Source organism: Octopus sinensis, linkage group LG1 (assembly GCF_006345805.1).
Source record: "Octopus sinensis linkage group LG1, ASM634580v1, whole genome shotgun sequence".
NCBI lineage: Eukaryota > Metazoa > Mollusca > Cephalopoda > Octopoda > Octopodidae > Octopus > Octopus sinensis.
The window spans coordinates 155,120,805-155,135,913 of NC_042997.1; the positions used below are offsets into that span (position 1 = coordinate 155,120,805).

The 15,109-nt window shown below is 38.8% G+C and overlaps 1 protein-coding gene across 3 annotated transcripts in view; it reads right to left on the reverse strand.

Annotated features, from left to right (window-relative positions):
- Positions 1-10,222: 10,222 nt before the first annotated feature.
- Positions 10,223-15,109, reverse strand: part of LOC115214735 (multidrug resistance-associated protein 4) — a 158,075-nt gene continuing 153,188 nt past the window's right edge. For all 3 annotated transcript variants that reach the window (XM_036505799.1, XM_029783767.2, XM_029783764.2), the window contains exons 25-26: positions 12,292-12,397; positions 10,223-10,570 (exon numbers count right to left, since the gene is read on the reverse strand). In XM_036505799.1, coding sequence (XP_036361692.1) covers positions 10,334-10,570; positions 12,292-12,397 — 343 coding nt within the window. In that variant the 3' untranslated portion in view covers positions 10,223-10,333. The remainder of the gene's footprint in view (positions 10,571-12,291; positions 12,398-15,109) is intronic.

The window sequence follows — 15,109 nt, forward strand, 5'->3', positions numbered from 1 at the left end:
TTCTAAAAGTATGCAACAACATATGCATCCAATCATGTAATTAGCCCAAATGCCAACATCCCCTGCAAATTCCAGCAGCTTTGCTTTACTCTCTGGCTATGAAATCAATCATCTAAGATGACAATTACAACTTTTGACACTCTTGAATTCAACAACATTCATTACATGTGAATAACAGCTTCTTCCTTTCATGAAAGGCCTGCTAATGAAACACATAATAAACCACATTCTTGAATCAGTGGCTCACCTATTCCAGTTCCTCTCTGTTTGCAGAGTGAAGTTTTAAAGGCTTGAATCACTTTGTGTTCTGGGAACCATCAAAGATGGAAAACCAGTTACATGATATCACTAAATAGTAATATATACCAAGAAGGAATGTAAATAATTTTTACACTGTTCATTTCCAAGCATTAAATGTGCATATTATATGTAATATTCACTATACATCTTCATTTCATCAAGCAAGATCTGTTCCATTTGGTAAAAAGAAAACTGCCTGAAGTGCTTGGAATTATCATCATCATCATTTAACATCCGTTATGCATGCTGGTATGGGTTGGACAGTTTGACCAAGGCAGGCAAGGTAGAAGGTTACACCAGTGTGATTTCACATGGTTTCTACAGCTGGATGCCCTTAGCGCCAACCACTCTGAAAGTGTAATAGGTGCTTTTACATGCCACTGGCATGGGTGCAATTTGCATGACACCGGTATCTGCCATGACTGCAGTTTGCTGAGCATGATGAGTCTTCTTCTCAAGCGCAACATAATGCCAAAGGTCTTGGTCATTGCCCAACACTTGAAAGGAGCTCAGCCACTTTGCCTCCATGAGGCCCAATGCTCGAAAGGTGCATTTTATGTGCCACCTGCACAGGTGCCAGTAACATGACACCAGCATCAGCCACAACTACGACTTCCCTTGGCTTGATGGGTCCCCTCAAGCACAGCACATTGTCAAAGGTTTCAGTCACCAGTCATTGCCTCCATGAGGACTACAGTTCAAAGATCATGCTTCACCACCTCATCCCATGTCTTCCTGGATCTACCACTACTACAGGTTCCCTCCACAATTAGAAACCAGCACTTCTTTACACGGCTGCCCTCATCTATATGCATCACATGACCATACCAGCACAGTTGTCTTTCTTGCACACCACATCTTATGCCTCTTATGCCTAACTTTTCTCTCAAGATGCTTACACTCTGTCAAACATGCACACTGACATTGCACATCCAGCGAAGCATACTGGCTTCATTTCTTTCAAACCTATGCAATTCCTTGGCTGTCATAGCTCATGTTCCACTGTCATGTAGCATAGCTGTTCGCACATAGGCATCATACAATCTGTCTTTCACTCTGAGAGAGAGGCCCTTCATTGCCACTAGAGGTAGGAGCTCTCTGAACTTTGCCCATCCTAATCTTATTTTCACAGCTACACTCTCAGAGCATCTACTTCCACTACTAATTTGGTCACCTAGATAATGGAAGCTATCCACTACCTCTAGCCTACTGCTCTGGTAGTTGATGGAGTCTATTTTCTGTGCATTTTTGGTGTTTACTGTACCCTGTGCAACTTCCACACACAAAAGCGATTTTCCCCGTTAACCTTCTTCTAATATTGCTGCATTTTTTATGTGTCCAAAGCTTACACCAGGTGCATCTTATGGAATTTCTACTTATGCCTTTCCTACAGATTGAGCAGGGCCATCTACCTGACAGACTTTAGTTTTTGCTTGGTTAACTCAAAGACCCTTTGATTCTAGACCTTGCTTCCATACCTAGAACTTCTCTAATTCTGGTTGTGATTCAGCTATAAGAATAAGGTCATCGGCATAAAGGAGCTCCCATGGAGCAGCCTGTCATAAATTCCTCTGTTATTGCCTAGAGGACTATGATAAACAAGAGAGAACTGTGGACCAATTCTTGATAAACCCCTACTGTACCCTGAATTTTTCACTGTACTTGTTGCCAACTCTCACCTTACTGGTAGCATCCCTGTATATGGATTGTACAGCTCTCACCAACACTTGCTATACCTAGTTTCTACATTGACCCACTACATTGACCCAAGTCAACAAAAGCCAAGTGCAGAGGTTTATCTTTGGCTATGTATTTCTCCTGCGGCTACCTTACTAGAAATATAGCATCAGTGGTGCTTCTCCTTGGCACAAAACCAAACTGCATCTCATCTAGAGATTGAGCAGGGCCATCTACCTAATTAGTCAGGCTATGACTCTCTCTGTAACTTTTATCACTTTATCCAACAATTTGATACCTCTGTAATTATTTCTATCTAAGGCATCACCTTTACCTTTGAAGCTCTTGACTATGGTACTGCTACACCAGTCATTGGGTATGACTCCTTTGTGAACCACCTGATTTACACTACAAGTGACTAGACTATAACCCTCACTGCCAGATATTTTATGGATCTCAACAGTGATTCCTGGGGGCTTTCTTTGTCTTCATTACCAAGGTACTGTTGATTCAGGTAGCTGGTCACTCAACTGGGTCAATATTTGGCAGACTCTCCTCCCATTCATTCTCCATGTTCAGTAGTCTTTCCAAGCCTCTTTCTTTGCAGAATCATTAAATGCAAATGCACCATCATCCATGTGGGCATATTTCTCTCCTATGACATCACCATTTTCTCTCACACACTATCTTGCAATCTTCAATTTATTGGCACTCACGTTGCTAAACATAGGCAAACTTCTTCTTTTCTGCTTCCCTTCTGGCTACCTGATATAGTTCCCTACTCCCCCTACTCTTCCATGCCTGTTTCTATGTTCAAATGGCTCTGTCTACAGCATCATTCCACTACCATGTTACCCTAGGTCTGGATGGGACTTTGCACCAGCTGCAGATTTGGTCTGTGACCCTCAGCAAGCTGCCTCATAGGAATTCCCTCATTGCCCTCTATATCACAAGTCTGTAGCACCTTCTCCCTCTCATCAAATTTCTCAATTAGGATGTCCCTAAATCTCTGAGCATATGAAGGGTCCTTAAGCTTCCAAATCCTTCTTTTCTAGATTGGTCTGCTTCTTGGCATCCTTCTGGCCTGGAGTCTAAAGTCACTAATGACTAGTCTATGCAGGGGTGGGGGTACATTCTTCACCAGGGAGGGTCTTTGCATTTAAAAGCAACCATGCATCCTGCTGTCTGGTGAGAATGTAATCGATCTGGCTAGCAGTCACCTGACTGGTAGGTTATCAGGTGGTTGGCTGGCTTCCTAAAGTTGATGTTGCAGAGCTTTATGTTATTTGCATCACAGAACTCCAGTAGCTTTGTTCCCTCTTTGTTTTGAGAACCAATTTCATGGTCCCCATATACACCATGAAAGATACCAGGCTGCCATCTGACATGCCTATTGAAATTTCCAGCTACAAAGATAAGATCATTGTCACTCATCTTTGAGGTAACCTGTAGAAGTATATTATAAAAGAGGGCCTTCTCTTCATTTGGTAGGCCTGCTTGTTGGGTATAGGCAGAGATAAATGTCACTATACTATTCTGCAAGACTAGCCTGAGCTTAAGTACTATTGCATACTCTGACTATCTCTATGACCGTATCCACCCATTTCTATGCAAGAAGTATGCCCACACCACCTATTCCATCACTGTTACCTTCCCAGAAGATTTTATACTGTTAGGAACCTGGCTGAAGCTCCTCTCCACCTTACCTCTTGGATGCAACATACATCAACATGTCTCCAGTCAAGCATCTCAACAATCTCACTAGACCTACCTTTCAATGTGCCTACTTTGGCAATACCAACTCTGAAAACTGGAAAAGGGACATGGGAGGGAACATGGGAAGGAGAGATGGTATTCAGCACCTTAAAAGAAGGTTTCAATGATCATTTGATAACAGACATGTCACATCAGTTGTTCTTGCTTTAACCTACCATCATTCAAACATGTTAAAATTGTTGCCCCTATTGTCGGTGAGTGTAATGTAAGCATTGTAAATATAAGTGTTACTGCTGCAAATATAAATAGGACAATGTTTAAATTAAGTAAGTAAGTAAATGAGTTACTATTGGTTAGTCCATTATATAAAGAGAAAGAGGTAGATGGTTTGTTAATTTATTAGGTAACACATCCCCCTTTTGGAGCATGCAGTAGTGTTGTTGATTGGTGGTGGTCTTCTGGTACAGAAGTGAGGCAGTGCCCTGTAGGGGTTTCCAGTATAGGTGGTGGGGGCAGGAGTGGGTGTGCACATCGCAAACAAGCAATGACCAGCTTCACTTCAAGAAATAGCAGTAAGAAGACACTAGCGAGGCACAGAGAGAGAGAGAGAGAGAGAGAGAGAGAGACCTGAAAGACTTTATCGCTTGGGGAAAGCATAACAAAGACAAGGTGAGAATGTTTATGAATTTTAGAGAAGGTTGGAGAGGTCTGAGGAAACTATGGCAGAGGAAACGTGGCAAAGTATGGGAACACATGGGTTATGAAATGCAGAGAGGATATTGCAAAAGGATTGACAGAATTACGATTTTAAAATTATTTGAAGAATTAAAGAATTACAAGTTGCGAAAGTTATTTTAGCTCAAACAGCAATATAGAATCCTGAGAAATTCATATTAGATGAAGTCACTGTAAAATTGGCAAGATTTTGAAATTATTGGGTTGTCTGGAAAGTTTGTGTCGATTTATAGTAGCTTACCTTTCGACTTATTTTAGAACATGGTTGAGTCCATAAAATAGGATTTGACTACACTTCCATTTAGAGCACAGTTTAAGCTATTTTTCGTGGAAGAAGGTTTATGTTCCTATAACTTGTGTTAATTCTGTAACCCTTTAAAATGGAAGATAAGAAAGTTCATTTTCGGCACTTGATGCTTTGGGAACCAGACAAAAATTACTGCAGCTCAGCTGGAATGTGTTACCCCACCCGCCATATTCACCAGATATTGCTCCTTCGGATTTCCACTTATCTAGGTCTCTGCAGAATAGTCTTAATGGTAAAAATTTCAATTTCTTGGATGGCGTAAAAAGATACCTCGATGAATTCTTTGCCATGAAACCTCCTCAATTCTGGGAAGTGGGTATTTTCAAGTTAAAGAAAAGATGGAGACGCATTCTGCAACAAAATGGTTCATATTTGGTTAATTAAAAATGTAATAGCAATTATTTATTGACCTTTTTCTTTCCTTTAAAAATCGGCACGAACTTTCCGGACAACCCAATACATTGAGCAATGTCAGACCTTATAAAAACGTAATTTCAAACAATCTTAGGCATTCCATCTCTTTAAAAGAACATAGAAGCATCGCACCTTGGGCAAATGTCATCGACTATAGTCATAGGTTGAACAAAGCTTTGTGAGTGAATTTAGTAAACGGAATGTGGTTGCCATACAAGTAAATATCACCTGTGTGCAGTTCTGTCTAGATTGCCATTTTCGTCATTTTGGTCTTTTCCTGTCCGAAATGTCAAAATTAACTCTTCCCACTTCATCAAGCATCTAAAACTGATAATTTTAATCAGAAACTTATTTTGTCTGGTGTGTGAGTGATTTTCTCCCCACTCTCTGTCTCTATCTCCCTCTAATACCGTCCAACCAGCATGGAAAACAGACGTAAAATGATGATATAGGGTGTCCATAAATTATCTTTACAACTTCCACAATGTATTATATCAAATTATAAAGCGAACTGTACGTACAGGATTTGTATATCACCAATTAACCCTTTAGCATTCAGATTAATCAGTCAAATGTAATGTTTAATTATTCACAATATTTTGAATTAATCATGGCGTATCTCGTAGCTTTGACATTTCAATGATATTGTTTATTCTGAGAATGACATAGTAAGGTAGGTTCAAGAGGCAGGATCTAGCGAGTTTGAACATAAAACAGGAAGATAATTTGGGCTGGATATGGCCCGTTTAAATGCTAAAGCATTAAGGTGGAGAGCTGACAATATTATTAGAGCGTTTAGGAAAATGTGCTTTGCAGTATTACTTCCGGTTCTTTACGCTCCGAGTTCGAATCCCACCAAGATCAACTTCACCTTTCGTCCTTCCGGAGGTCGATAAATGAAGTAACAGTCGAGTACCAAGGGCGATGGTATGAACTAACCCATCCCCTCAAAATGAGCCACCCTGTAGCTAAACTAGAAACCATTATACATCTCCAGTGACTTGAGGCAGTCACGACTAAAGAGTTACTTCCCTTACATTGAAAATTTTATTCGGCATCTTCAGAAATTCCTTTTTTTTAAATAAAATAGTTGAACTAAGACCATACTCGGTCACTGCTGTCAAAGGATATCAGCTGTTTCTATCTACTCTAGAACTTGGTAATTGTTTTATCGGCATTGGAAGCGGAGAAAAGGCAAAACCCAATCAGGAGTACATGGGAGATAACCGATAGAAACGAAATAGGTTACATCAGTTAGACATTTTTTTGCCATCACACACATACACAAACACATATACACACACACTTAAAAGTAATTTAGAAAATTACAGTAACACAATTCTAACTTTATTTCGCAATAATTTGTATAAACTATGCTACATATATTTATATATATACTTTCTACAAGGCCTGAAATTTAGTGAGGAGGTGCTATTTCATTACATAGATACCAGTAATTATTAGGTACTTATTTTACTGACCCCCAAAAAATGAAAGGCAAAGTCACTTTCGACAAGATTTGAACTTGGTGGTATTTCTTCCAGTTCTTTACAATCTAAGCCCAGCACGATAACAATTCTGCTGACTCAAGCAGAAAGTTTTGGAATATCATGGAACTGGGATTATGTATAAGTGTATTCATAAAATCGAAATTGAACTAAATTCGATGACTGGCACCTGTGCCAGTGGAGCGCTAACAGCTCCATCCGAGCGGGATCACTGCCAGAGCAGATGTTTGGCTTCCGTGCTGGTGGCACATAAAAAGCACCATTTGAGCGCGATCATTACCAGTGTCGCCTTACTGGTACTTGTGCCAGTGGCACGTGAACAAAACATTCGAGCAAGGTCGTTGCCAAGTGCTGCTGGACTGACTCCTGTGCAGGTGGCATGTAAAAAACAGCATTTTGAGCATGGCCATTGCCAGTACCGCCAGACTGGCCCTCGTGCCGGTGGCATGTAAAAGCACCCACTACACTCTCAGGGTGGTTGGCGTTAGAAAGGGCATCCAGTTGTAGAAACTCTGCCAGATCAGATTGGAGCCTGGTGCAGCCATCTAGTTCGCCAGTCCTCAGTCAAATCGTCCAACCCATGCTAGCATGGAAAGCAGACATTAAATGATGATGATGATATCAAAATCATTTAGATATTGTCTGGATCAGTGCTCAGCAACCATTATACTGCTGCACACTGGTGTACCACGTGACGATATTAGGTGTGCTGTAGTGTAACCTGAATATAATTTTCTTCCCTATCCTTTTAGTTATATTTTTAGGTCACATGTGCCACTGAATTTTGAAAAGAGTATAAGTGTACCACAGGTGAAAAATGGTTGTGGAGCAATGGTCTAGATTAATGTGATGTGTATTTAACACATAAATTGACCTATATTTTCAGAGTAGGTTTACAGTTTAGACAATGTTTTAGACTTTGACTTTGAAGACTAGTTTTCATTATGTTCATATATGCTCAATTATTTACAGTTTATATTTTTACTTCCTTTTAACTTGTGCTAATATAAATTTTTTTTTAAATGATTTTAGTAAGCCTTATCAATTGGATTTTAAACAAAAATTGAAGAAACGAAAATCTTCTTTGAACTTTCTTATATTTTAGTATTTTGCATTTTGTACTGCAAATTAATTGATGCTTTTAGTACTGATAACAATTTTGATTGAATATAATAATTATATATGTTCTATCTAGGATTTTTTGCATATGTGTGTTTGTGTGTGTGTGCATGTGAGTGTGTGCATGTGTGTGAGTGTGTGTGTATGTATGTGTGTGGGTGGGTGGGTGTATGTGTGTGTGTGTGTGTGTATTTGTGCATGTGTGTGTGCATTTGTGTTTGTATAACAGAGAGCAAGAGAGTGATGAGGGTAAAAACGAGAAGCTGAAATTATCATCATCATCATCATCAATACACACAGTTGTAACTGTTAATTAACAAAGTTTGCTTCTCACACATGTGGCCTTGAGTTTGATTCCACCATGTGGTACCTTGAGCAAGTGTCTTCTAGTATAGTCCAGGGCTTATCAAAGCCTCACAAGTGGAGTTGATAGGTGGAAACTAAAAGAAGCCCAATGTGTATGTGTGTGTGTGTGTGTGTGCACGCTAGTCATGACACCATATGGTGGTGATAAACATAATCACTGTCATACAAGTAATGTTGTTCATTTCCAGTCTTCCATGAAAAACATATCTGGCCATGAGAAAATACTACCTTGCTTGAAAACAAGTGAGGGTTGGTGATAGAAAGGGTTTTCCGACTGCAGAAAATTTGCCACAAAAAATACCATCTGACAAAGGCAAGCATGGAATAATGGGTGTTAACTGATGATGGTATCACATAAAAAGCACCCAGAACACTCTGCGGAGTGGTTGGTGTTAGGAAGGGCATCCAGCCATAGAAACCAAGCCAAAATATGCTATGGAACCTGGTATAAGGTCCTGGCCTTGCCAGTTCCTGTCAAGCTGTTCAACCTATACCAGCATGGAAAAAAACATGTTAAATTATGACAATGATGGTGACAACGACGACGATGACAATGATGATGATGACGACAACAACAACAGCAACAATAATGATGATGATTTTCATCCTGGAATGGATTTGACAGTTTGTCACAGTCCAAATCACCTCCTGTTCACGGAGACTAGGTGGTGCTCATGTGCATCATTTGGCTTGGTTTCAAGGCTTGATGCCCATGAACGAAAGAAGAAAATTAAAATAAAACTTTCTTAAAACCTGAGATAGGCGTAGAAGTGGCTGTGTGGTAAGTAGCTTGCTAACCAACCACATGGTTCCGGGTTCAGTCCCACAGCGTGGCACCTTGGGCAAGTGTCTTCTACTATAGCCTTGGGGCAACCAAAACCTTGAGTGGATTTGGTAGATGGAAACTGAAACAAGCCCATCGTATATATGTATATATATATGTGTGTGTGTATATGTTTGTGTGTCTGTGTTTGTCCCACCATCGCTTGACAACGGATGGTGGTGTGTTTACATCTCCGTAACTTAGCAGTTTGGCAAAAGAGACCAATAGAATAAGTACTAGGCTCCCAAAGAATAAGTCCTGGGGTTGATTTGTGTGACTAAAAGCGGTGCTCCAGCATGGCTGCAGTCGAACGACTGAAACAAGTAAAAGAGTAAAAGAGTAAAGAGTATATCAGCAAAGTTATTTTTATCTTTGGCTGAAATAAAAAATTCATAAAATATATTATCCTAAAGGAATACTCTAACCCAAATTTAAAAATCTAGTAACGTATGATTTCTTACCAATTTTTGTGAATTATGATTTATTCAAATACTTGTAAGCAAATTTTCAAGTCTATTAAATATTTGGCACACTCAAAAATTATATTTACTATACAGGAATAGGCAAAGTGGCAAGATGGCAGAATCAGTAGCATGCAGGGAAAGATGCTTAACAGCATTTTGTCCATCTCTACGTTCTGAGTTCAAATTTCTCCAAAGTTGGCTTTGCCGTTCATCCTTTCAAGACCGATAAAAAAGTATCCATTTAATTGACTTGGTACCCACCCCCAAAACTGCTGCCACTTCAGCCAAAATTTGAAACCAATATACAGGGGCAGAGAGGGCATGTCATTGATGATGTTGTAATGAAAGGACTTTGGGAAGCATAACTGATTGATTGTTTGACTGAGTGATTACTCAAACAATTTAGTAGTTAATTGATTGAATAGTTAACCAATTGATAAATAAAGAACTAGTGTGTGTGTTTGTTATTGGCATAATGACATTCTTGAGATACAACAAAATACACACACATCATCAGACAATTTAAATATATATGTTAATTTATTTAGTATACATTTCTCCACATAAATGTAATTTTGTTTTCTAAATCTTAGAGAAATATCTAGACAATGATATATTTATATGAAACAATAAAAGAATCCTTCCAAATACAAAGTAATTTTTTTTTTCTTTTCTTTTTTCATGTAAAAATACTTTCAGTATAAAATATAATATAGGACGCTAAATGTTGAAGTTAAAAATCTTAAAAGTAGTTCTGAAATTTCTAATCTGTAAAACGTAAGTTCCATTGAAACATTTCTTCATTTCTTTTTTTTTTTATTTATTATTTTTTTTTGCAGGAGTTGCATAGGAGTGTTGAGAGTTTGCTTTGGTTTTGTAATGTTCTTCAGTTTACCTATACTATTTAAATAGTAATTGATGCAACACTTCCGTTTATTTCGTCAGATTTAAAACGCTTGTGAATGTTATTTGAAGTTGATATTTCCTCATTTTTTTTATTCATGGCACTTTCAGCTATTGTTGTTAAATGATCTACTTCAGAAGGTCCAGTCTGTTGAACCATGTTGTAGAAATATCCCTCTTTAGACTTGATAAGGTTATATGGCATGTCAAATTGCACAATGCGTCCTTCTTCCAAGACCTGAAAAGAGAAAATCCAGATTAGAAATCTGAAACAAGCAAACTAGAAAAATTACAAAATCTTCCATAGTCTTACTCTTTTACTTGTTTCAGTCATTTGACTGCGGTCATGCTGGAGCACCGCCTTTAATCGAGCAAATCGACCCCAGGACTTATTCTTTGTAAGCCCAGTACTTATTCTATCAGTCTCTTTTGCCGAACCACTAAGTGACAGGGATGTAAACACACCAGCATCGGTTATCAAGCAATGCTAGAGGGACAAACACACAAACATATATACACACATACATATATATATACATATATACAACAGGCTTCTTTCAGTTTCCGTCTACCAAATCCACTCACAAGGTATTGGTCGGCCCGAGGCTATAGCAGAAGACACTTGCCCAAGATGCCACACAGTGGGACTGAACCCAGAACCATGTGGTTGGTAGGCAAGCTACTTACCACACAGCCACTCCTGCGCCTTATTTAATATTCATAACAAACATCAAAAGGTGAAGACAGAAAAAAGGACGAACAGTGTTAATGAGGACAGAATAGTTAGTTGAGCAGTGAGAAGGAGAAACATGAATAATCATGAGACTAAAGAGATACATACATACATTGTGAAATGAATATCAGATGTAAAAATGCATAGAGGACTGATCAATAGAGTATGTGTGAATAGTTTTCTCTGTAATTTTGTGACCCTTAATTGGCAATCTGTTACTAGTTGTTTGAGGTAAGTTTTAATAGTATTCTATAGAAAGCATTTCTTAATATTCTTTTTTACTTTAGGCACAAGGCCTGAAATTTTGGGGGAGGGGGCCAATTGATTAGACTGGGCTGTACTTGCAACCAGTCACATGCTTGGACAAGAATTTGCCATCTAATATAGGGAAAAGTGAGTAAGACATTCACTGATGCTGAAAATGGCTACCAAGCTGAATAAAAATCTGGTATAAATAACTGAGGCAATATTTAATTAAAATAGTTATTTGTGTATCATACTTAATGTGTACACTCTGTCAGTAGGCTAGTTACTACCTTTTTTTTTTCCTGAGATAACATCTCTTAAAGATTTGCTGTGTTAAAAACACAATAAATATCAGATGAAAATTTGTCTCAGCAGAACCAGTAAGAACACCAGATCTATTTCAGCCTCTTGGGAGGCTTTTTTTAACAGCATGTACTTGCAGCCAGCTACATATTTGGATGAGAATTCATTGCCACTGATATAAATCTGCTCAGTCATGACTAACCTGGGACTACACAATGACAACAATAATTTTGATGTTATATAACCTCCTTGTGGGTCAGACAACTGAAGAATCACAATCTGACCTATATAAAAAGAGTGCAGGTGTGGTTCTCACTCTCTGTAATAATTCTCTATATTTACTTAGCAATTTGCTTGCTACCATATTACAAAGTTACTGTCAAGCTATACTTCACTGATGAAGCCAAAATAAGATCAAATTATATTTTGTGTTACATCTCTTATCTGCTGGAAATGTAAAAAAAAATATTAATAGTCCTCAATTAATATTGTTTGATTTATTCACTGCATATTTCATGCTACTTTAGCCAGCATTAAATAACTCTACTTACAACTGTTTATTATGAGAATAGGAAGTGGTGAGGGGTGTCAGAATTAATTGATTTCTCATGATATTTATAAAATTGTTAAGTCAAAGCTTGATCAATGGCTACATAACAGCTAAAAATAATTATTACCATAACTCGATCAGAATCCATGATGGTGACAAGCCGATGTGCAATTGTCAACACAGTACATTGCCTGAATTTATCTCGAATTGTATTTTGAATCAGCGCATCAGTTCTATTAAAAGAAAGAAAACAAAAATTTAGATATTCCACAGTTATTAGTCAACAATCATAATGACATTTTGAGAGAAGCCCGTCCCGTTACTGTAGAGAAAATCTTTTTAGGTTCAGTACTAACAGAAGTATTTTTCTTAAAAAAGCGCTCTGCTGCAAAAAGGAGTGAGGCATGTATTTTATTCCTTATCTTTCCATTAAGAACTACTAAACTGCCAAAATGTTTATTTATGTGAAAGATAGACAACATCATGGCTACACAAGAAGAGTTAATGCTAAGTTACGCAAGGTCTACACATACACACACATAATATATATACATATAAATATACATACATCCACATATTGTGTGTGTGTGTGTGTGTGTGTTTATAATGAATGTGTTCACAATGTACAAAGTGCCTTTTGTTTCCAATCTTCTATGAAAACATGCTAAGTCATCATCATCATCATTTAGCATTTAGCATCTGCTTTCCATGCTGGCATGGGTTAGATGGTTTGCCTGAAAACTGGTAAGCTGGAGAGCTGCACTAGGTTCCAATCCAATTTGGCATGGTTTCTGTGGCTGGATGCCCTTCCTAACACAAACCACTCCAAGAGGAATAATACCTTGCTTGGAAATCGGTAAGGGATGGTGACAGGAAGAGCATCAAGCTGTTGAAAATCTGTCTCAGCAAATTCTAAGAGGATATCACAATGATAATGATAATGATGATATAAACATATATCATCATCATCATCATCATCATCATTTAACATCCACCTTCTACACTGGCATGGGTGGGATGGTTTGACAGGTGCTGGCCAGGTATAAGCCCGTACCAGACTTCTGTGACTGTTTTGGCAGGATTTTTACAGCTGGATGCCCTTCCTAACACCAATCACCCAACAGAGTGCTTTTTACATGGCACAAGTACAGGCGACGTCAGTTTTGGCAATGTCTTTACTGCTGGATGCCCTTCCAAATCCCAAACACTTTACAGTGTGGATTGGATGCTTTTTAAGTAGCACCTGCATTGACAGAGTCACCAAGTAACCTGGTAGATAAAAATCTTTTGAGAGGGGAGGGAGAATTGGAGGAAGTAATCTTGTGTCAGGTGATGAAAAGTTATAGTGAGACAGAGAGACAGTAACAGGTGTCTTGCTGTAGAAGAGGTACAAAGTTACCCAGCAGAGAGAGAGAGAGAGAGAGATCGGGAATGAAGACAGAAACAGGTGTGCTGCCACAAAGGAGATGCATGCTTACCCAACCTGAGAGAAGTGAAGGAGAAGGAGAAAGAGAGAGAGAGAGGGAGCGTGAGATTCAGCAGGAGATGATGGCAAAGTGCTGGGCATATTCACAAGGGTCAGGTATCAGAATATAAATGGGATGGTTGAATAAAAGCAGAGAGATATAGATAATGGCAAGTGCCAGGGCATATCCTTGAGGTTCGAAGGTTATAAGTGGCAGGGTATTGCCAAAGAAGCCTGATTAGAGAGTGGAAGTAAGTGGTGAAAACCTGGTAGATGAAAACTTAAAGAAGCCTATTGTGCGCACGTGTGTGTGTGTTTGTGTCTGCATACACACATGTTCGCAATTGTGTATGTGTCTTTGTATCCCTGTCTGTCCCTCACCATTTGGTAATCAATGTTGGTGTGTTTATATCCCAGCAATTTAGCGATTCAAGAAAAGAAACTGATAGAATAAGTATCAGGCTTAAAAAAAATAAATAAACACTGGGGTCAATTCATTTGACTAAAGTTCTTCAAGACAGTGCCCCAGCATGGCCACAGTCTAATGATTGAAACAAAGAAAAGATGTAAGTGCAGCATAGCCAAATGGTTAAAGGTTTGCTTTGTAACCACACATTCATGGCTTTGACCCTACTGTGTAGCAACTAAGGTAAATGTCATTTTCCACAGCCACAGATTGACTTATGAGTTGTGAATGAAAATGTGTAAGTAGAAACTGCATTGAAGCCCATCAGGTTTCTGTATAGTTTCACTGTGTTGTGATGATTCTGCTTAAGAATTGTGTTAAGGGTACACATATCTACTCTCTCACTTTTTACTCTTTTTACTTGTTTCAGTCATGTGACTGTGGCCATGTTGGAGCACTGCCTTTAGTCGAGCAACTCGACCCCGGGACTTATTCTTTTGTAAGCCCAATACTTATTCTATCGATCTCTTTTGCCAAACCGCTAAGTTACGGGTACATAAACACACCAGCATCGGTTGTCAAGCGATGTTGGGGGGAAAAACACTGACACACAAACATACACACACACACATATATATAAATACATATATACAACGGGCTTCTTTCAGTTTCCATCTACCAAATCCACTCACAAGGCTTTGGTCGGCCCAAGGCTATAGTAGAAGACACTTGCCCATGGTTCCACGCAGTGGGACTGAACCCGGAACCATGTGGTTTGTAAGCAAGCTACTTACCACACAGCCACTCCTACGCCTATCTGGAGAATATTCATTCACTTGCATGTTAATTCAGGACTGAAATACTGAATCCACATCATCAAACAATCAAAATCCATATTACAAACACACACACATGCACATGTACACACACACACACACACACTCACACATCTGGAGCAAAGTATGGCTGAACTTGGGGCCTGGAGAGAGAACGCAAATCCTTAATTCAAACACTACAAATGATCACAATATGGTTACCCATATAAAAATCTGCAAGACCTTCATACACAAACAT